Here is a 20990-nt window from a genome sequence, read left to right on the forward strand (position 1 = left end):
CTCCCGTCTCCCAGTCTGTCCCCTGTGTGACCGGCACAATGGGACCGTGGCTTCCGTCTCCCAGTCTGTCCCCTGCGTGACCGGCACAATGGGACCGCGGCTCCCGTCTCCCAGTCTGTCCCCTGTGTGACCGGCACAATGGGACCGTGGCTCCCGTCTCCCAGTCTGTCCCCTGTGTGACCGGCACAATGGGACCGTGGCTCCCGTCTCCCAGTCTGTCCCCTGTGTGACCGGCACAATGGGACCGTGGCTCCCGTCTCCCAGTCTGTCCTCTGTGTGACCGGCACAATGGGACCGTGGCTCCGTCTCCCAGTCTGTCCCCTGTGTGACCGGCACAATGGGACCGTGGCTCCCGTCTCCCAGTCTGTCCCCTGCGTGACCGGCACAATGGGACCGTGGCTCCGTCTCCCAGTCTGTCCCCTGTGTGACCGGCACAATGGGACCGTGGCTCCGTCTCCCAGTCTGTCCCCTGTGTGACCGGCACAATGGGACTGTGGCTTCAGTCTCTCAGTCTGTCCCCTGTGTGACCGGCACAATGGGATCATGGCTTCCGTCTCCCAGTATTCCCATTGCTCTGATAGACGGGGCGGCCACCCTAAGCCACGTGCCACAGGAATCCTTCCCAGAACTGTCTGGACATTGTGCTGTCTGCAGATGGAACCTTACCATGTCTGTTATGGTTACAGCAGGGCCGGGAAACTGGCCCTATAACTCCTAGGTGACCTCTGCTCTGCTGTGCACGCGTGTGCAAGGTGCTGTGCACGCGTGTGCAAGGTGCTGTGCACGCGTGTATCCCTACACAGACATTTTGCTTTTGCACGCTGCATTATTTTCAGCTGGTTAATCAGGTATCTTTGGAGTGATGGTTACCTGGGGAGACACAGCTGTGTCATACTGTGTGTAAGGAGCTGGTGTTGCCAACCTGGCAAAGTGTGTGAGTGGCCAGTGATGAAATTCCCACGCCACTGGTTGGAGGGCAAGCTGTGGAACTGCCTCTCCTAAAAGGGTATAAGACAGCTAGCCCCATCCCAGAACTCTCTCTGGTGTGGTTCCATCTAAGTTCCATTGTGTATGAAGTTCCCAGAATTCCAAGCTCTGAGAAAGTCATCTAAATTTCTCAGAGGGTAAGTGTCCAGATATAAGACTCCAGCAGAAAGAGGCGACTTGAAGGAAAAGTTGCCTGGATTATCTTGCTGTTTGTTTGCATCTAGGAAAGATTAGTTTTGTATCCCAGTTTCCAAAGTAAGTGTGTCTTTCTTCTGTATTTTGTGTAATATTGTGTGTCTGCCTATTTAATTGAATAAATTACAATTTATTTCATCACTCGTTTTGCTCAAATTATACCGGGATTCTGGACTGAGCACACAAGATGAGTAAAATAAATTGTAATTTATTTCCTTTTAAGACAAACACATAATACTTCACAATTACAGTCAATATACACTTACTGGGATGGGGAAACGAAATAAAATGTCCACAGAACGAATCAAAGTCTCTGGGCACCTCTGCACGCATGCAAGTGGGTGCGCGATGTGAGCTGTGCGACAGTCCTTGGCTAGGGGTGCAATTTGCCAGCCCTATATCTGCGCCAAAAGGAAGTCTTTCGTAATGTCCTTACAGGATTAGTTCGGGAATCCTTCGCTCAAACGAATTCTGGAAGAGGGGTGCAATTCTTCATTACGTGTAGTTAACCCCTCACACTCCGGAACCGCTGACGCTGTAGCTTGGACGTATCTTGGTAAAGCTGAGATGAATCTGACTGGGACTGGGCTGCAGGCATTTTTATAGGGTTAAGGGTCCTATACCTAACATATACACCCAATCCTCTCGTGGGAATAATTTTCCCCACCTATCCCCAACTTGCCAGTACCTTACAAAGAGGGCAGAAGTTGCTTCCCAGTTTGCACAGAGCATGTGCTAATCTCACACCTAAGCTGCTTAGCATACCAAACCCAACCCCCTACCTGGCGTCAGTAAGTCTGGGGTTTGGCTACCAAGTGTGAAGTGCCCATACTTCCCACTGCAATCTGGCAATTAATAATATCCTGGCCACCCTAATACCTAGGGTATCTGAGGCTTTTAAACTCCGAACTTCTCATAGACACTGGGGCACCACCTTAGCAGGGTGCCTTTTGAAGTTCGGAGATGAAAAATCCCTCAGCTCATTCATCCATAACATATGGGCAGGCTAATGTTTTCAGGACAGGAAAGGATTCCTGCCGGCACATTTTAAAACACCATTACAATACACTTTGTTTATAAATGTATGTTCTGCTTGTGCAACAATTATACAACTTATGTGTATGTTGATGGTTTCTTTTTACCTGGCTGTACTCCAAAAATTAGAACAGAAATGCCCGGGCGCTACCTGTGAATTGTTCAAAGGCGGATAAGGTGTAATAAAGTAATAAACCTTGATGGTGGACAAGGTTTTCCCTCTGGTTCTTCTCCTCCTGTGACTCTAAAGACCCCAATGTAGGATCTACCCAGGATCCTTCAAAGGTGAGCAAAAAGAGAGAAGGGGATGGGGGAGCACTGGTGGAGTAAAAAATAAAAGATATGATGCAATCTGATTCGAGTGTGTGAGACTCTGAAAAGTGGATGGTGTGGATCTAAAATAACATAAACACTCACACGGCCTTGTGCAAATGCTTGCGCATCAAGGTATCTTTTGCGTCCTCGCTTCTTTTCCTTGTAGATTCAGTCTCCGATTCTCGTCAGGCAGGGCTATTCTTTTTTTGATGTGATGTCTCTCGTCTGTTCTGTTCCTCTCCTTTTTCTTGCGTGTGGTGTCCCCCTCAGAAGAAATACATGGGGATGTGAACAGAAAAATAACAAAATGATACAGACAGGAATTAGCACAAGTTGGTAAAAATCAAAATACAGAATTAATAAGACACTCACACGGGCATGTGTGGGTGCACTCAGGGGGGAAGGTATCTTGACCTCCAACGGGATCTCTCTATTTCAAAGTGCCGGCTGACACTCTGTGACGAGTGGTGGGGGATAGGGGAATGAGAAAAATGAGTATATATAAATGAAAATATTACTCACACGGCCAAGTGTGAGTGCACTCTTGGAAAAGGTATCTTGTTTGTTCTGGCTGGCGTCCCTGGATAAAGCCTTGTGCCGGCCTCTGATGTTGTTTTCTCTCTCCCAGTGCGATGTGGAAATATAACAGCCCAGAATGTTGAGGCCAAAAAACTCTTTATTTAAGAAACAAATAAATAAACAAACTCACCGCTCACTCAACTCGTGAGCTGCGGTGTCAGGGTGGGATAAAAAGGCCAGTCTTTAGGGGATGTTTAACGGGGATCGTGGGGCTGCAGTGGGACTCCCTCCGCGTCCGGGAGGAGCTCTGTACTTCCCGTGTCCCGCTCCCTGCGGTGGCCGCAACAGGTCAAAAAGGATGGGGGATTTTGAGCAACGCGTTTCGCCGAATGGGCTTTCTCAGGCTCCGTAGTTGTAAGCCTGAGGAAGCCCATTCGGCGAAACGCGTTGCTCAAAATCCCCCATCCTTTTTGACCTGTTGCGGCCACCGCAGGGAGCGGGACACGGGAAGTACAGAGCTCCTCCCGGACGCGGAGGGAGTCCCACTGCAGCCCCACGATCCCCGTTAAACATCCCCTAAAGACTGGCCTTTTTATCCCACCCTGACACCGCAGCTCACGAGTTGAGTGAGCGGTGAGTTTGTTTATTTATTTGTTTCTTAAATAAAGAGTTTTTTGGCCTCAACATTCTGGGCTGTTATATTTCCACATCGCACTGGGAGAGAGAAAACAACATCAGAGGCCGGCACAAGGCTTTATCCAGGGACGCCAGCCAGAACAAACAAGATACCTTTTCCAAGAGTGCACTCACACTTGGCCGTGTGAGTAATATTTTCATTTATATATACTCATTTTTCTCATTCCCCTATCCCCCACCACTCGTCACAGAGTGTCAGCCGGCACTTTGAAATAGAGAGATCCCGTTGGAGGTCAAGATACCTTCCCCCCTGAGTGCACCCACACATGCCCGTGTGAGTGTCTTATTAATTCTGTATTTTGATTTTTACCAACTTGTGCTAATTCCTGTCTGTATCATTTTGTTATTTTTCTGTTCACATCCCCATGTATTTCTTCTGAGGGGGACACCACATGCAAGAAAAAGGAGAGGAACAGAACAGACGAGAGACATCACATCAAAAAAAGAATAGCCCTGCCTGACGAGAATCGGAGACTGAATCTACAAGGAAAAGAAGCGAGGACGCAAAAGATACCTTGATGCGCAAGCATTTGCACAAGGCCGTGTGAGTGTTTATGTTATTTTAGATCCACACCATCCACTTTTCAGAGTCTCACACACTCGAATCAGATTGCATCATATTTTTTATTTTTTACTCCACCAGTGCTCCCCCACCCCCTTCTCTCTTTTTGCTCACAAAAAATTAGAGTGCTAGTTCTTTCCTAGCGCACGTTATCCCCTTAATTGAACAGGCTCTCTGATGTGGGTTGAGGTTTGACCTATAATCGGTCTGGGTTACAAGCCGGCATACAATGTATCCGTGCTGGCTTTAATCCGAGACCGCAGACACGCGCCAACAATTTCAGTTTAAGTGGTTAACGAGCCCGGTAGATACATTTTGACAAGAAGGCACTTCAGTTAGACCGCAAACCACTTATCCAATTGACTTTGCGGTTTAGAGATCTACGGCTTAGGAAAGGATCCCTATACTTCAAAGCAGCCACTTATTCACAGGCACGCTTCTTCACTTAGCGCTTGGTTCAGCGCTAGAGGCTCCCCCTTGTGTCACGAATACAGTTAGCACATATTCATTCATTCAGTGTAACTGCAGCTAGCTTCTAAGCTGCAAACCAGGGACAACAAAGATAGTGTAGGGGAAAACATATGATGGGGATAATACATTTTAACCCCTTTCAGCCCGAACAGGCTGCAAAACAGGGACAATAACAGTAGTGTAGGGGAAAACATGGTATTATGGGGACAATGCATTTTAACCCCTTCACTCCCAACAGGGCTCAGGGTTAACCAGCCGGGCATAATACCTTTATTATTGGCCTGGTTAACCCTCTCCCGCCACAAAATGTTCCTGGTAATTAAGGTGTTAAAAGCTTGGTCTCCCGTGACACAGGTATCTTCGCATGGTGGTTACCTGGGGAGGCACAGCTGTGTCATACTGTGTGTAAGGAGCTGGTTATTCGGGTATCTTCGGAGTGGGGGTTACCTGGGGAGGCACAGCTGTGTCATACTGTGTGTAAGGAGCTGGTTACTCGGGTATCTTCGGAGTGGGGGTTACCTGGGGAGGCACAGCTGTGTCATACTGTGTGTAAGGAGCTGGTTACTCGGGTATCTTCGGAGTGGTGGTTACCTGGGGAGGCACAGCTGTGTCATACTGTGTGTAAGGAGCTGGTTATTCGGGTATCTTCGGAGTGGGGGTTACCTGGGGAGGCACAGCTGTGTCATACTGTGTGTAAGGAGCTGGTAAATCGGGTATCTTCGGAGTGGGGGTTACCTGGGGAGGCACAGCTGTGTCATACTGTGTGTAAGGAGCTGGTTACTCGGGTATCTTCGGAGTGGGGGTTACCTGGGGAGGCACAGCTGTGTCATACTGTGTGTAAGGAGCTGGTTACTCGGGTATCTTCGGAGTGGGGGTTACCTGGGGAGACACAGCTGTGTCATACTGTGTGTAAGGAGCTGGTTACTCGGGTATCTTCGGAGTGGGGGTTACCTGGGGAGGCACAGCTGTGTCATACTGTGTGTAAGGAGCTGGTTACTCGGGTATCTTCGGAGTGGGGGTTACCTGGGGAGGCACAGCTGTGTCATACTGTGTGTAAGGAGCTGGTTAATCGGGTATCTTCGGAGTGGGGGTTACCTGGGGAGACACAGCTGTGTCATACTGTGTGTAAGGAGCTGGTTACTCGGGTATCTTCGGAGTGGGGGTTACCTGGGGAGGCACAGCTGTGTCATACTGTGTGTAAGGAGCTGGTTATTCGGGTATCTTCGGAGTGGGGGTTACCTGGGGAGACACAGCTGTGTCATACTGTGTGTAAGGAGCTGGTTACTCGGGTATCTTCGGAGTGGGGGTTACCTGGGGAGGCACAGCTGTGTCATACTGTGTGTAAGGAGCTGGTTACTCGGGTATCTTTGGAGTGGGGGTTACCTGGGGAGGCACAGCTGTGTCATACTGTGTGTAAGGAGCTGGTTATTCGGGTATCTTCGGAGTGGGGGTTACCTGGGGAGGCACAGCTGTGTCATACTGTGTGTAAGGAGCTGGTTAATCGGGTATCTTCGGAGTGGGGGTTACCTGGGGAGGCACAGCTGTGTCATACTGTGTGTAAGGAGCTGGTTACTCGGGTATCTTCGGAGTGGGGGTTACCTGGGGAGGCACAGCTGTGTCATACTGTGTGTAAGGAGCTGGTTATTCGGGTATCTTCGGAGTGGGGGTTACCTGGGGAGGCACAGCTGTGTCATACTGTGTGTAAGTAGCTGGTTATTCGGGTATCTTCGGAGTGGGGGTTACCTGGGGAGGCACAGCTGTGTCATACTGTGTGTAAGGAGCTGGTTACTCGGGTATCTTTGGAGTGGGGGTTACCTGGGGAGGCACAGCTGTGTCATACTGTGTGTAAGGAGCTGGTTACTCGGGTATCTTCGGAGTGGGGGTTACCTGGGGAGGCACAGCTGTGTCATACTGTGTGTAAGGAGCTGGTTACTCGGGTATCTTCGGAGTGGGGGTTACCTGGGGAGGCACAGCTGTGTCATACTGTGTGTAAGTAGCTGGTTATTCGGGTATCTTCGGAGTGGGGGTTACCTGGGGAGGCACAGCTGTGTCATACTGTGTGTAAGGAGCTGGTTACTCGGGTATCTTTGGAGTGGGGGTTACCTGGGGAGGCACAGCTGTGTCATACTGTGTGTAAGGAGCTGGTTATTCGGGTATCTTCGGAGTGGGGGTTACCTGGGGAGACACAGCTGTGTCATACTGTGTGTAAGGAGCTGGTTACTCGGGTATCTTCGGAGTGGGGGTTACCTGGGGAGGCACAGCTGTGTCATACTGTGTGTAAGTAGCTGGTTATTCGGGTATCTTCGGAGTGGGGGTTACCTGGGGAGGCACAGCTGTGTCATACTGTGTGTAAGGAGCTGGTTACTCAGGTATCTTTGGAGTGGGGGTTACCTGGGGAGGCACAGCTGTGTCATACTGTGTGTAAGGAGCTGGTTATTCGGGTATCTTTGGAGTGGGGGTTACCTGGGGAGGCACAGCTGTGTCATACTGTGTGTAAGGAGCTGGTTATTCGGGTATCTTCGGAGTGGGGGTTACCTGGGGAGGCACAGCTGTGTCATACTGTGTGTAAGGAGCTGGTTACTCGGGTATCTTCGGAGTGGGGGTTACCTGGGGAGGCACAGCTGTGTCATACTGTGTGTAAGGAGCTGGTTACTCGGGTATCTTCGGAGTGGGGGTTACCTGGGGAGGCACAGCTGTGTCATACTGTGTGTAAGGAGCTGGTTATTCGGGTATCTTCGGAGTGGGGGTTACCTGGGGAGGCACAGCTGTGTCATACTGTGTGTAAGGAGCTGGTTATTCGGGTATCTTCGGAGTGGGGGTTACCTGGGGAGGCACAGCTGTGTCATACTGTGTGTAAGGAGCTGGTTATTCGGGTATCTTCGGAGTGGGGGTTACCTGGGGAGGCACAGCTGTGTCATACTGTGTGTAAGGAGCTGGTTATTCGGGTATCTTCGGAGTGGGGGTTACCTGGGGAGACACAGCTGTGTCATACTGTGTGTAAGGAGCTGGTTACTCGGGTATCTTCGGAGTGGGGGTTACCTGGGGAGGCACAGCTGTGTCATACTGTGTGTAAGGAGCTGGTTACTCGGGTATCTTCGGAGTGGGGGTTACCTGGGGAGGCACAGCTGTGTCATACTGTGTGTAAGGAGCTGGTTACTCGGGTATCTTCGGAGTGGGGGTTACCTGGGGAGGCACAGCTGTGTCATACTGTGTGTAAGGAGCTGGTTACTCGGGTATCTTCGGAGTGGGGGTTACCTGGGGAGGCACAGCTGTGTCATACTGTGTGTAAGGAGCTGGTTACTCGGGTATCTTCGGAGTGGGGGTTACCTGGGGAGGCACAGCTGTGTCATACTGTGTGTAAGGAGCTGGTTATTCGGGTATCTTCGGAGTGGGGGTTACCTGGGGAGGCACAGCTGTGTCATACTGTGTGTAAGGAGCTGGTTACTCGGGTATCTTCGGAGTGGGGGTTACCTGGGGAGGCACAGCTGTGTCATACTGTGTGTAAGTAGCTGGTTATTCGGGTATCTTCGGAGTGGGGGTTACCTGGGGAGGCACAGCTGTGTCATACTGTGTGTAAGGAGCTGGTTACTCGGGTATCTTCGGAGTGGGGGTTACCTGGGGAGGCACAGCTGTGTCATACTGTGTGTAAGGAGCTGGTTACTCGGGTATCTTCGGAGTGGGGGTTACCTGGGGAGGCACAGCTGTGTCATACTGTGTGTAAGTAGCTGGTTATTCGGGTATCTTCGGAGTGGGGGTTACCTGGGGAGGCACAGCTGTGTCATACTGTGTGTAAGGAGCTGGTTACTCGGGTATCTTTGGAGTGGGGGTTACCTGGGGAGACACAGCTGTGTCATACTGTGTGTAAGGAGCTGGTTACTCGGGTATCTTCGGAGTGGGGGTTACCTGGGGAGGCACAGCTGTGTCATACTGTGTGTAAGGAGCTGGTTATTCGGGTATCTTCGGAGTGGGGGTTACCTGGGGAGGCACAGCTGTGTCATACTGTGTGTAAGGAGCTGGTTATTCGGGTATCTTCGGAGTGGGGGTTACCTGGGGAGAGACAGCTGTGTCATACTGTGTGTAAGGAGCTGGTTACTCGGGTATCTTCGGAGTGGGGGTTACCTGGGGAGGCACAGCTGTGTCATACTGTGTGTAAGGAGCTGGTTACTCGGGTATCTTTGGAGTGGGGGTTACCTGGGGAGGCACAGCTGTGTCATACTGTGTGTAAGGAGCTGGTTATTCGGGTATCTTCGGAGTGGGGGTTACCTGGGGAGGCACAGCTGTGTCATACTGTGTGTAAGGAGCTGGTTACTCGGGTATCTTTGGAGTGGGGGTTACCTGGGGAGGCACAGCTGTGTCATACTGTGTGTAAGGAGCTGGTTAATCGGGTATCTTCGGAGTGGGGGTTACCTGGGGAGGCACAGCTGTGTCATACTGTGTGTAAGGAGCTGGTTATTCGGGTATCTTCGGAGTGGGGGTTACCTGGGGAGGCACAGCTGTGTCATACTGTGTGTAAGGAGCTGGTTACTCGGGTATCTTCGGAGTGGGGGTTACCTGGGGAGACACAGCTGTGTCATACTGTGTGTAAGGAGCTGGTTACTCGGGTATCTTCGGAGTGGTGGTTACCTGGGGAGGCACAGCTGTGTCATACTGTGTGTAAGGAGCTGGTTATTCGGGTATCTTCGGAGTGGGGGTTACCTGGGGAGGCACAGCTGTGTCATACTGTGTGTAAGGAGCTGGTTATTCGGGTATCTTCGGAGTGGGGGTTACCTGGGGAGGCACAGCTGTGTCATACTGTGTGTAAGGAGCTGGTTATTCGGGTATCTTCGGAGTGGGGGTTACCTGGGGAGGCACAGCTGTGTCATACTGTGTGTAAGGAGCTGGTTACTCGGGTATCTTCGGAGTGGGGGTTACCTGGGGAGGCACAGCTGTGTCATACTGTGTGTAAGGAGCTGGTTATTCGGGTATCTTCGGAGTGGGGGTTACCTGGGGAGGCACAGCTGTGTCATACTGTGTGTAAGGAGCTGGTTACTCGGGTATCTTCGGAGTGGGGGTTACCTGGGGAGGCACAGCTGTGTCATACTGTGTGTAAGGAGCTGGTTATTCGGGTATCTTCGGAGTGGGGGTTACCTGGGGAGGCACAGCTGTGTCATACTGTGTGTAAGGAGCTGGTTAATCGGGTATCTTCGGAGTGGGGGTTACCTGGGGAGGCACAGCTGTGTCATACTGTGTGTAAGTAGCTGGTTACTCGGGTATCTTCGGAGTGGGGGTTACCTGGGGAGGCACAGCTGTGTCATACTGTGTGTAAGGAGCTGGTTACTCGGGTATCTTTGGAGTGGGGGTTACCTGGGGAGGCACAGCTGTGTCATACTGTGTGTAAGGAGCTGGTTACTCGGGTATCTTCGGAGTGGGGGTTACCTGGGGAGGCACAGCTGTGTCATACTGTGTGTAAGGAGCTGGTTATTCGGGTATCTTCGGAGTGGGGGTTACCTGGGGAGGCACAGCTGTGTCATACTGTGTGTAAGTAGCTGGTTATTCGGGTATCTTCGGAGTGGGGGTTACCTGGGGAGGCACAGCTGTGTCATACTGTATGTAAGGAGCTGGTTACTCGGGTATCTTCGGAGTGGGGGTTACCTGGGGAGGCACAGCTGTGTCATACTGTGTGTAAGGAGCTGGTTACTCGGGTATCTTCGGAGTGGGGGTTACCTGGGGAGACACAGCTGTGTCATACTGTGTGTAAGGAGCTGGTTATTCGGGTATCTTCGGAGTGGGGGTTACCTGGGGAGGCACAGCTGTGTCATACTGTGTGTAAGGAGCTGGTTACTCGGGTATCTTCGGAGTGGGGGTTACCTGGGGAGACACAGCTGTGTCATACTGTGTGTAAGGAGCTGGTTATTCGGGTATCTTCGGAGTGGGGGTTACCTGGGGAGACACAGCTGTGTCATACTGTGTGTAAGTAGCTGGTTATTCGGGTATCTTCGGAGTGGGGGTTACCTGGGGAGACACAGCTGTGTCATACTGTGTGTAAGGAGCTGGTTACTCGGGTATCTTCGGAGTGGGGGTTACCTGGGGAGGCACAGCTGTGTCATACTGTGTGTAAGGAGCTGGTTACTCGGGTATCTTCGGAGTGGGGGTTACCTGGGGAGGCACAGCTGTGTCATACTGTGTGTAAGGAGCTGGTTATTCGGGTATCTTCGGAGTGGGGGTTACCTGGGGAGGCACAGCTGTGTCATACTGTGTGTAAGGAGCTGGTTACTCGGGTATCTTTGGAGTGGGGGTTACCTGGGGAGGCACAGCTGTGTCATACTGTGTGTAAGGAGCTGGTTACTCGGGTATCTTCGGAGTGGGGGTTACCTGGGGAGGCACAGCTGTGTCATACTGTGTGTAAGGAGCTGGTTACTCGGGTATCTTCGGAGTGGGGGTTACCTGGGGAGGCACAGCTGTGTCATACTGTGTGTAAGGAGCTGGTTACTCGGGTATCTTCGGAGTGGGGGTTACCTGGGGAGGCACAGCTGTGTCATACTGTGTGTAAGGAGCTGGTTACTCAGGTATCTTCGGAGTGGGGGTTACCTGGGGAGGCACAGCTGTGTCATACTGTGTGTAAGTAGCTGGTTATTCGGGTATCTTCGGAGTGGGGGTTACCTGGGGAGACACAGCTGTGTCATACTGTGTGTAAGGAGCTGGTTACTCGGGTATCTTCGGAGTGGGGGTTACCTGGGGAGGCACAGCTGTGTCATACTGTGTGTAAGGAGCTGGTTACTCGGGTATCTTCGGAGTGGGGGTTACCTGGGGAGGCACAGCTGTGTCATACTGTGTGTAAGGAGCTGGTTATTCGGGTATCTTCGGAGTGGGGGTTACCTGGGGAGGCACAGCTGTGTCATACTGTGTGTAAGGAGCTGGTTACTCGGGTATCTTTGGAGTGGGGGTTACCTGGGGAGGCACAGCTGTGTCATACTGTGTGTAAGGAGCTGGTTACTCGGGTATCTTCGGAGTGGGGGTTACCTGGGGAGGCACAGCTGTGTCATACTGTGTGTAAGGAGCTGGTTACTCGGGTATCTTCGGAGTGGGGGTTACCTGGGGAGGCACAGCTGTGTCATACTGTGTGTAAGGAGCTGGTTACTCGGGTATCTTCGGAGTGGGGGTTACCTGGGGAGGCACAGCTTTGTTAAGGTGTTGTGTTATAGGATGGTAGCGGGGTTCTCAGTGGCAGTGTGTGAGTTGTGGTGTTGTGTTATAGGATGGTAGCGGGGTTCTTAGTGGCAGTGTGTAAGTTGTGGTGTTGTTGTGTTATAGGATGGTAGCGGGGTTCTCAGTGGCAGTGTGTGAGTTGTGGTGTTGTTGTGTTATAGGATGGTAGCGGGGTTCTTAGTGGCAGTGTGTAAGTTGTGGTGTTGTTGTGTTATAGGATGGTAGCGGGGTTCTCAGTGGCAGTGTGTAAGTTGTGGTGTTGTTGTGTTATAGGATGGTAGCGGGGTTCTTAGTGGCAGTGTGTAAGTTGTGGTGTTGTTGTGTTATAGGATGGTAGCGGGGTTCTCAGTGGCAGTGTGTAAGTTGTGGTGTTGTTGTGTTATAGGATGGTAGCGGGGTTCTTAGTGGCAGTGTGTAAGTTGTGGTGTTGTTGTGTTATAGGATGATAGCGGGGTTCTCAGTGGCAGTGTGTAAGTTGTGGTGTTGTTGTGTTATAGGATGATAGCGGGGTTCTCAGTGGCAGTGTGTAAGTTGTGGTGTTGTTGTGTTATAGGATGGTAGCGGGGTTCTCAGTGGCAGTGTGTAAGTTGTGGTGTTGTTGTGTTATAGGATGGTAGCGGGACTCTCAGGCGCTCTGGGTCTCTGGGAAAGATCCGGGATGTTCTGCGGAAAAGCAGCGAGATGTTGGTGAAGAAACTGCAGGGATCAGGGCCTCCGGAGCCCCGCAACACAAAGTACGACAATGACACACAACCTCACCCTGACACACAATCTTACATTAACAAACAGCCCCCCCCAGAGCTACGCAACACAAATTGTGACACTGACACAAAGCCCCCAAAGCCACGCAACACCAAGTACAACACTGATACACCGACCCCGGATCCACTCAACACAAAGTATGGCACTGACACACAACCACACACTGACAGACAAACCATATTGACACACACTCAGACAATAAGATTGCATACAAAACATTGACACAACCACAAATCCTGAAACTTAACAAAACAAATTCATAATGACACAGACACACGACACAAGGTGTGATACAAGTCCACAATGCAACACTAGGTATTTGCAAAGACCTGCAACAAAGTACAACACTGATGGACAACGGGACACAGCCCAGAAGCTTTTCACAGCGCGCGCACACACACACACACACACACACACACACACACACACACACACACACACACACACACACACACACACACACACACACACACACACACACACACACACCCTGTAACTCATTATGTGCTTGTATCCGCAGTATGAAGAGGGCTGCTTCTCTAAACCATCTGAATAAATCCAGTGATGAAACCTTCCAGGTAACTCGCTGTCACTGTCACCTGCAACGTGAGACAGGTCCCCTCGCTATCACTGTCACCTGCAACGTGAGACAGGTCCCCTCGCTGTCACTGTCACCTGCAACGTGAGACAGGTCCCCTCGCTATCACTGTCACCTGCAACGTGAGACAGGTCCCCTCGCTGTCACTGTCACCTGCAACGTGAGACAGGTCCCCTCGCTATCACTGTCACCTGCAACGTGAGACAGGTCCCCTCGCTATCACTGTCACCTGCAACGTGAGACAGGTCCCCTCTCGGTCACTGTGACCTGCAACGTGAGACAGGTCCCCTCTCGGTCACTGTCACCTGCAACGTGAGACAGGTCCCCTCGCTATCACTGTCACCTGCAACGTGAGACAGGTCCCCTCGCTATCACTGTCACCTGCAACGTGAGACAGGTCCCCTCGCTATCACTGTCACCTGCAACGTGAGACAGGTCCCCTCGCTATCACTGTCACCTGCAACGTGAGACAGGTCCCCTCGCTGTCACTGTCACCTGCAACGTGAGACAGGTCCCCTCGCTATCACTGTCACCTGCAACGTGAGACAGGTCCCCTCGCTATCACTGTCACCTGCAACGTGAGACAGGTCCCCTCGCTATCACTGTCACCTGCAACGTGAGACAGGTCCCCTCGCTGTCACTGTCACCTGCAACGTGAGACAGGTCCCCTCGCTATCACTGTCACCTGCAACGTGAGACAGGTCCCCTCGCTATCACTGTGACCTGCAACGTGAGACAGGTCCCCTCTCGGTCACTGTCACCTGCAACGTGAGACAGGTCCCCTCGCTGTCACTGTCACCTGCAACGTGAGACAGGTCCCCTCGCTGTCACTGTCACCTGCAACGTGAGACAGGTCCCCTCGCTATCACTGTCACCTGCAACGTGAGACAGGTCCCCTCGCTATCACTGTCACCTGCAACGTGAGACAGGTCCCCTCGCTGTCACTGTCACCTGCAACGTGAGACAGGTCCCCTCGCTATCACTGTCACCTGCAACGTGAGACAGGTCCCCTCGCTGTCACTGTCACCTGCAACGTGAGACAGGTCCCCTCGCTGTCACTGTCACCTGCAACGTGAGACAGGTCCCCTCGCTATCACTGTCACCTGCAACGTGAGACAGGTCCCCTCGCTATCACTGTGACCTGCAACGTGAGACAGGTCCCCTCTCGATCACTGTCACCTGCAACGTGAGACAGGTCCCCTCGCTATCACTGTCACCTGCAACGTGAGACAGGTCCCCTCGCTATCACTGTCACCTGCAACGTGAGACAGGTCCCCTCGCTATCACTGTCACCTGCAACGTGAGACAGGTCCCCTCGCTATCACTGTCACCTGCAACGTGAGACAGGTCCCCTCGCTGTCACTGTCACCTGCAACGTGAGACAGGTCCCCTCGCTATCACTGTCACCTGCAACGTGAGACAGGTCCCCTCGCTATCACTGTCACCTGCAACGTGAGACAGGTCCCCTCGCTATCACTGTCACCTGCAACGTGAGACAGGTCCCCTCGCTGTCACTGTCACCTGCAACGTGAGACAGGTCCCCTCGCTATCACTGTCACCTGCAACGTGAGACAGGTCCCCTCGCTATCACTGTGACCTGCAACGTGAGACAGGTCCCCTCTCGGTCACTGTCACCTGCAACGTGAGACAGGTCCCGTCGCTGTCACTGTCACCTGCAACGTGAGACAGGTCCCCTCGCTATCACTGTCACCTGCAACGTGAGACAGGTCCCCTCGCTATCACTGTCACCTGCAACGTGAGACAGGTCCCCTCGCTGTCACTGTCACCTGCAACGTGAGACAGGTCCCCTCGCTATCACTGTCACCTGCAACGTGAGACAGGTCCCCTCGCTGTCACTGTCACCTGCAACGTGAGACAGGTCCCCTCGCTGTCACTGTCACCTGCAACGTGAGACAGGTCCCCTCGCTATCACTGTCACCTGCAACGTGAGACAGGTCCCCTCGCTATCACTGTGACCTGCAACGTGAGACAGGTCCCCTCTCGATCACTGTCACCTGCAACGTGAGACAGGTCCCCTCGCTATCACTGTCACCTGCAACGTGAGACAGGTCCCCTCGCTATCACTGTCACCTGCAACGTGAGACAGGTCCCCTCGCTATCACTGTCACCTGCAACGTGAGACAGGTCCCCTCGCTATCACTGTCACCTGCAACGTGAGACAGGTCCCCTCGCTGTCACTGTCACCTGCAACGTGAGACAGGTCCCCTCGCTATCACTGTCACCTGCAACGTGAGACAGGTCCCCTCGCTATCACTGTCACCTGCAACGTGAGACAGGTCCCCTCGCTATCACTGTCACCTGCAACGTGAGACAGGTCCCCTCGCTGTCACTGTCACCTGCAACGTGAGACAGGTCCCCTCGCTATCACTGTCACCTGCAACGTGAGACAGGTCCCCTCGCTATCACTGTGACCTGCAACGTGAGACAGGTCCCCTCTCGGTCACTGTCACCTGCAACGTGAGACAGGTCCCGTCGCTGTCACTGTCACCTGCAACGTGAGACAGGTCCCCTCGCTATCACTGTCACCTGCAACGTGAGACAGGTCCCCTCGCTATCACTGTCACCTGCAACGTGAGACAGGTCCCCTCGCTGTCACTGTCACCTGCAACGTGAGACAGGTCCCCTCGCTATCACTGTCACCTGCAACGTGAGACAGGTCCCCTCGCTGTCACTGTCACCTGCAACGTGAGACAGGTCCCCTCGCTATCACTGTCACCTGCAATGTGAGACAGGTCCCCTCGCTATCACTGTGACCTGCAACGTGAGACAGGTCCCCTCGCTGTCACTGTCACCTGCAACGTGAGACAGGTCCCCTCTCTGTCACTGTCACCTGCAATGTGAGACAGGTCCCCTCGCTGTCACTGTCACCTGCAACGTGAGACAGGTCCCCTCGCTGTCACTGTCACCTGCAACGTGAGACAGGTCCCCTCGCTATCACTGTCACCTGCAACGTGAGACAGGTCCCCTCTCTGTCACTGTCACCTGCAACGTGAGACAGGTCCCCTCGCTGTCACTGTCACCTGCAACGTGAGACAGGTCCCCTCTCTGTCACTGTCACCTGCAACGTGAGACAGGTCTCCTCTCTGTCACTGTCACCTGCAACGTGAGACAGGTCCCCTCTCTGTCACTGTCACCTGCAACGTGAGACAGGTCCCCTCTCTGTCACTGTCACCTGCAACGTGAGACAGGTCCCCTCTCTGTCACTGTCACCTGCAACGTGAGACAGGTCCCCTCTCTGTCACTGTCACCTGCAACGGGAGACAGGTCCCCTCGCTGTCACTGTCACCGGCAACGTGAGACAGGTCCCTTCTGTCTGTCACTGTCACCTACAACGTGAGACAGGTCCCTTCTCTGTCACTGTCACCTGCAACGTGAGACAGGTCCCTTCTGTCACTGTCACCTGCAACGTGAGACAGGTCCCCTCGCTATCACTGTCACCTGCAACGTGAGACAGGTCCCCTCTGTGTCACTGTCACCTGCAACGTGAGACAGGTCCCCTCTCTGTCACTTGCAACGTGAGACAGGTCCCCTCTCTGTCACTGTCACCTGCAACACGGGATGGGTCCCTTCTGTCTGTCACTGTCACCTACAACGTGAGACAGGTCCCCTCTCTGTCACTGTCACCTGCAACGTGAGACAGGTCACCTCTCTGTCACTGTCACCTGCAACGTGAGACAGGTCCCCTCTCTGTCACTGTCACCTGCAACGTGAGACAGGTCCCCTCGCTATCACTGTCACCTGCAACGTGAGACAGGTCCCCTCGCTATCACTGTGACCTGCAACGTGAGACAGGTCCCCTCGCTGTCACTGTCACCTGCAACGTGAGACAGGTCCCCTCGCTATCACTGTCACCTGCAACGTGAGACAGGTCCCCTCGCTATCACTGTGACCTGCAACGTGAGACAGGTCCCCTCGCTGTCACTGTCACCTGCAACGTGAGACAGGTCCCCTCGCTGTCACTGTCACCTGCAACGTGAGACAGGTCCTCTCTGTCACTGTCACCTGCAACTTGAGACAGGTTCCCTCTGTCACTGTCATCTGCAACGTGAGACAGGTCCCCTCTCTGTCACTGTCACCTGCAACGTGAGACGGGTCCCCTCTCTGTCACTGTCACCTGCAACGTGAGACGGGTCCCCTCTCTGTCACTGCCACCTGCAACGTGAGACGGGTCCCTTCTGTCTGTCACTGTCACCTGCAACACGGGATGGGTCCCTTCTGTCTGTTACAATGCAGAGGGACTGGTTCTTCGGGCAGTAAGTCCCCCGTGTGTCACCCTGTGTCACCCTGTCCCCCGTCACTTTCGGTACTTACATTTCATATAATAAAACTATTTTTGTTTTTTCTTTAGGTTTCTACAAATCTTCTCTCTGAGACTCGGGGTCTGAGCGCCAGCAACATCGACCTGTCATCCCACAGCTAATGCACCCCTCAAACAAACCTGGGACCCCCAGTACTAACAGGGAGACCCTACAAACACACTCACAATTACATAAGCGGAGAGAGGGAACCCCAGCACACTCCAAACCACAGGTTCCATGCGGGGACCCTACAAACACACCCAGGAAACCTAATGTTTATAGGGTGACCCTACAAACACACCCAGGAAACCTAATGTTTATAGGGTGACCCTACAAACACACCCAGGAAACCTAATGTTTATAGGGTGACCCTACAAACACACCCAGGAAACCTAATGTTTATAGGGTGACCCTACATACACACCCAGGAAACCTAATGTTTATAGGGTGACCCTACATACACACCCAGGAAACCTAATGTTTATAGGGTGACCCAACAAACACACCCAGGAAACCTAATGTTTATAGGGTGACACTACAAACACACCCAGGAAACCTAATGTTTATAGGGTGACACTACATACACACCCAGGAAACCTAATGTTTATAGGGTGACCCAACAAACACACCCAGGAAACCTAATGTTTATAGGGTGACCCTACAAACACACCCAGGAAACCTAATGTTTATAGGGTGACACTACATACACACCCAGGAAACCTAATGTTTATAGGGTGACCCTACAAACACACCCAGGAAACCTAATGTTTATAGGGTGACCCTACAAACACACCCAGGAAACCTAATGTTTATAGGGTGACCCTACAAACACACCCAGGAAACCTAATGTTTATAGGGTGACACTACAAACACACCCAGGAAACCTAATGTTTATAGGGTGACCCTACAAACACACCCAGGAAACCTAATGTTTATAGGGTGACCCTACAAACACACCCAGGAAACCTAATGTTTATAGGGTGACCCTACATACACACCCAGGAAACCTAATGTTTATAGGGTGACCCTACATACACACCCAGGAAACCTAATGTTTATAGGGTGACCCAACAAACACACCCAGGAAACCTAATGTTTATAGGGTGACACTACAAACACACCCAGGAAACCTAATGTTTATAGGGTGACACTACATACACACCCAGGAAACCTAATGTTTATAGGGTGACCCTACATACACACCCAGGAAACCTAATGTTTATAGGGTGACCCAACAAACACACCCAGGAAACCTAATGTTTATAGGGTGACCCTACAAACACACCCAGGAAACCTAATGTTTATAGGGTGACACTACATACACACCCAGGAAACCTAATGTTTATAGGGTGACCCTACAAACACACCCAGGAAACCTAATGTTTATAGGGTGACACTACATACACACCCAGGAAACCTAATGTTTATAGGGTGACACTACATACACACCCAGGAAACCTAATGTTTATAGGGTGACACTACATACACACCCATGAAACCTAATGTTTATAGGGTGACCCTACAAACACACCCAGGAAACCTAATGTTTATAGGGTGACACTACATACACACCCAGGAAACCTAATGTTTATAGGGTGACACTACATACACACCCAGGAAACCTAATGTTTATAGGGTGACCCTACAAACACACCCAGGAAACCTAATGTTTATAGGGTGACCCTACAAACACACCCAGGAAACCTAATGTTTATAGGGTGACACTACATACACACCCAGGAAACCTAATGTTTATAGGGTGACACTACATACACACCCAGGAAACCTAATGTTTATAGGGTGACACTACATACACACCCAGGAAACCTAATGTTTATAGGGTGACCCTACATACACACCCAGGAAACCTAATGTTTATAGGGTGACCCTACATACACACCCAGGAAACCTAATGTTTATAGGGTGACCCTACAAACACACCCAGGAAACCTAATGTTTATAGGGTGACACTACAAACACACCCAGGAAACCTAATGTTTATAGGGTGACACTACAAACACACCCAGGAAACCTAATGTTTATAGGGTGACACTACAAACACACCCAGGAAACCTAATGTTTATAGGGTGACCCAGGAAACCTAATGTTTATAGGGTGACCCTACAAACACACCCAGGAAACCTAATGTTTATAGGGTGACACTACAAACACACCCAGGAAACCTAATGTTTATAGGGTGACCACACAAGCAGCTTACCGTGACACTACAAACACCGAAACCCCCTCCTTGTTAAGGTGACCCCACAAACAGACGCTTAAAGGGTCGTCTCTTATACACTCCCCAGGTCCCTAATGCTTATACGGTTATTCCTCCTCCCCTCATCATGCTCAGTAGCACTTTATGGACCTTCACCAAAACAAACTCTCTAGTTCTACTGGTAGCTCCTGCCCCTGCTCCTGCCCCTCCCCCAGCTCCTGCCCCTCCCCCAGCTCCTGCCCCTCCCCCAGCTCCTGCCCCTACACTCCCAGTAAGGAAGTCTCCTGCACTCTCCTCTTACAGGAAGAGACCCCCTTTACCTCTCCGCCTGCGCTCTCTGCTGGGCCTGTCCATGAGCCCTTGCTCCCCTTCCCCTGTGCATGGGAACGGCACTGCGTACCTCTAGGACCAGTACACTGGAGGCTGCTAGTGCTCTGTATCAACCCGAGGATGTAAATGTTTATTTTCCAGCCTCTGCTGCGGAATGGGACTTGCACTGCAATACTCTGCACCGATTTATATAAATACTGCTGTACAGCCCCCAGAGAGGCTCGGGGACCTCCCCCCTCACTCCTCTCCCGTATTTGGGATCGTCGGCCTCACATTCTCTGCACCCCTCTTTCTGATATTGCTCGTTTGCTGCTTTTGCCTTCTGCCCTGTTGCTGCTCCTTCGCTGTCCCCTCCCCCCATCTTTCCTGCCCAGGGAGGCGATGGGTGTTGCCCTGGGGAGGAGATAGTTATTGCCCCGAGGAGATGGGCACACCTGTATACCTCACTGTAGCTTTCCCCTGCGCCTGTCCCAGCGTGCGACATCGTTCTGATTTTATCTGTTCTAAAGGAATTATCTCAGGAAAATAAAGAGTTTCTTGAAAGCAGAAATCCGTCTTTATTTCTATTCATTTCCAAAGTCGCCCACCTAGGGCTGGGCGATATACCGCTATTCAGTAATATCGCGATATACCGCTATTCAGTAATATCGCGATAACAATCTTCCGGTGGGCCGATGTGGGATATTACCTGTTATCGCGATATACCGCTATTCAGTAATATTGCGATAACAATCTTCCGGTGGGCCGATGTGGGATATTACCTGTTATTGCGATATACCGCTATTCAGTAATATTGCG

General features: G+C 52.0%; 1 protein-coding gene across 1 annotated transcript in view; it reads left to right on the forward strand.

Annotated features, from left to right (window-relative positions):
* The window catches only part of LOC142483605 (kinesin light chain 4-like), a gene marked incomplete at its 5' end in the record, with an annotated part of 197888 nt that extends 177146 nt beyond the window's left edge, over positions 1-20742 (forward strand). Inside the window, 3 exons of the mRNA XM_075583617.1 lie at positions 12575-12699; positions 13248-13305; positions 17695-20742. Of these exons, the coding sequence (XP_075439732.1) occupies positions 12575-12699; positions 13248-13305; positions 17695-17766 (255 nt within the window). The remainder of the gene's footprint in view (positions 1-12574; positions 12700-13247; positions 13306-17694) is intronic.
* Positions 20743-20990: the final 248 nt, after the last annotated feature.

This window comes from Ascaphus truei, unplaced genomic scaffold (genome assembly GCF_040206685.1).
Source record: "Ascaphus truei isolate aAscTru1 unplaced genomic scaffold, aAscTru1.hap1 HAP1_SCAFFOLD_342, whole genome shotgun sequence".
Taxonomy (NCBI): Eukaryota; Metazoa; Chordata; class Amphibia; order Anura; family Ascaphidae; genus Ascaphus; species Ascaphus truei.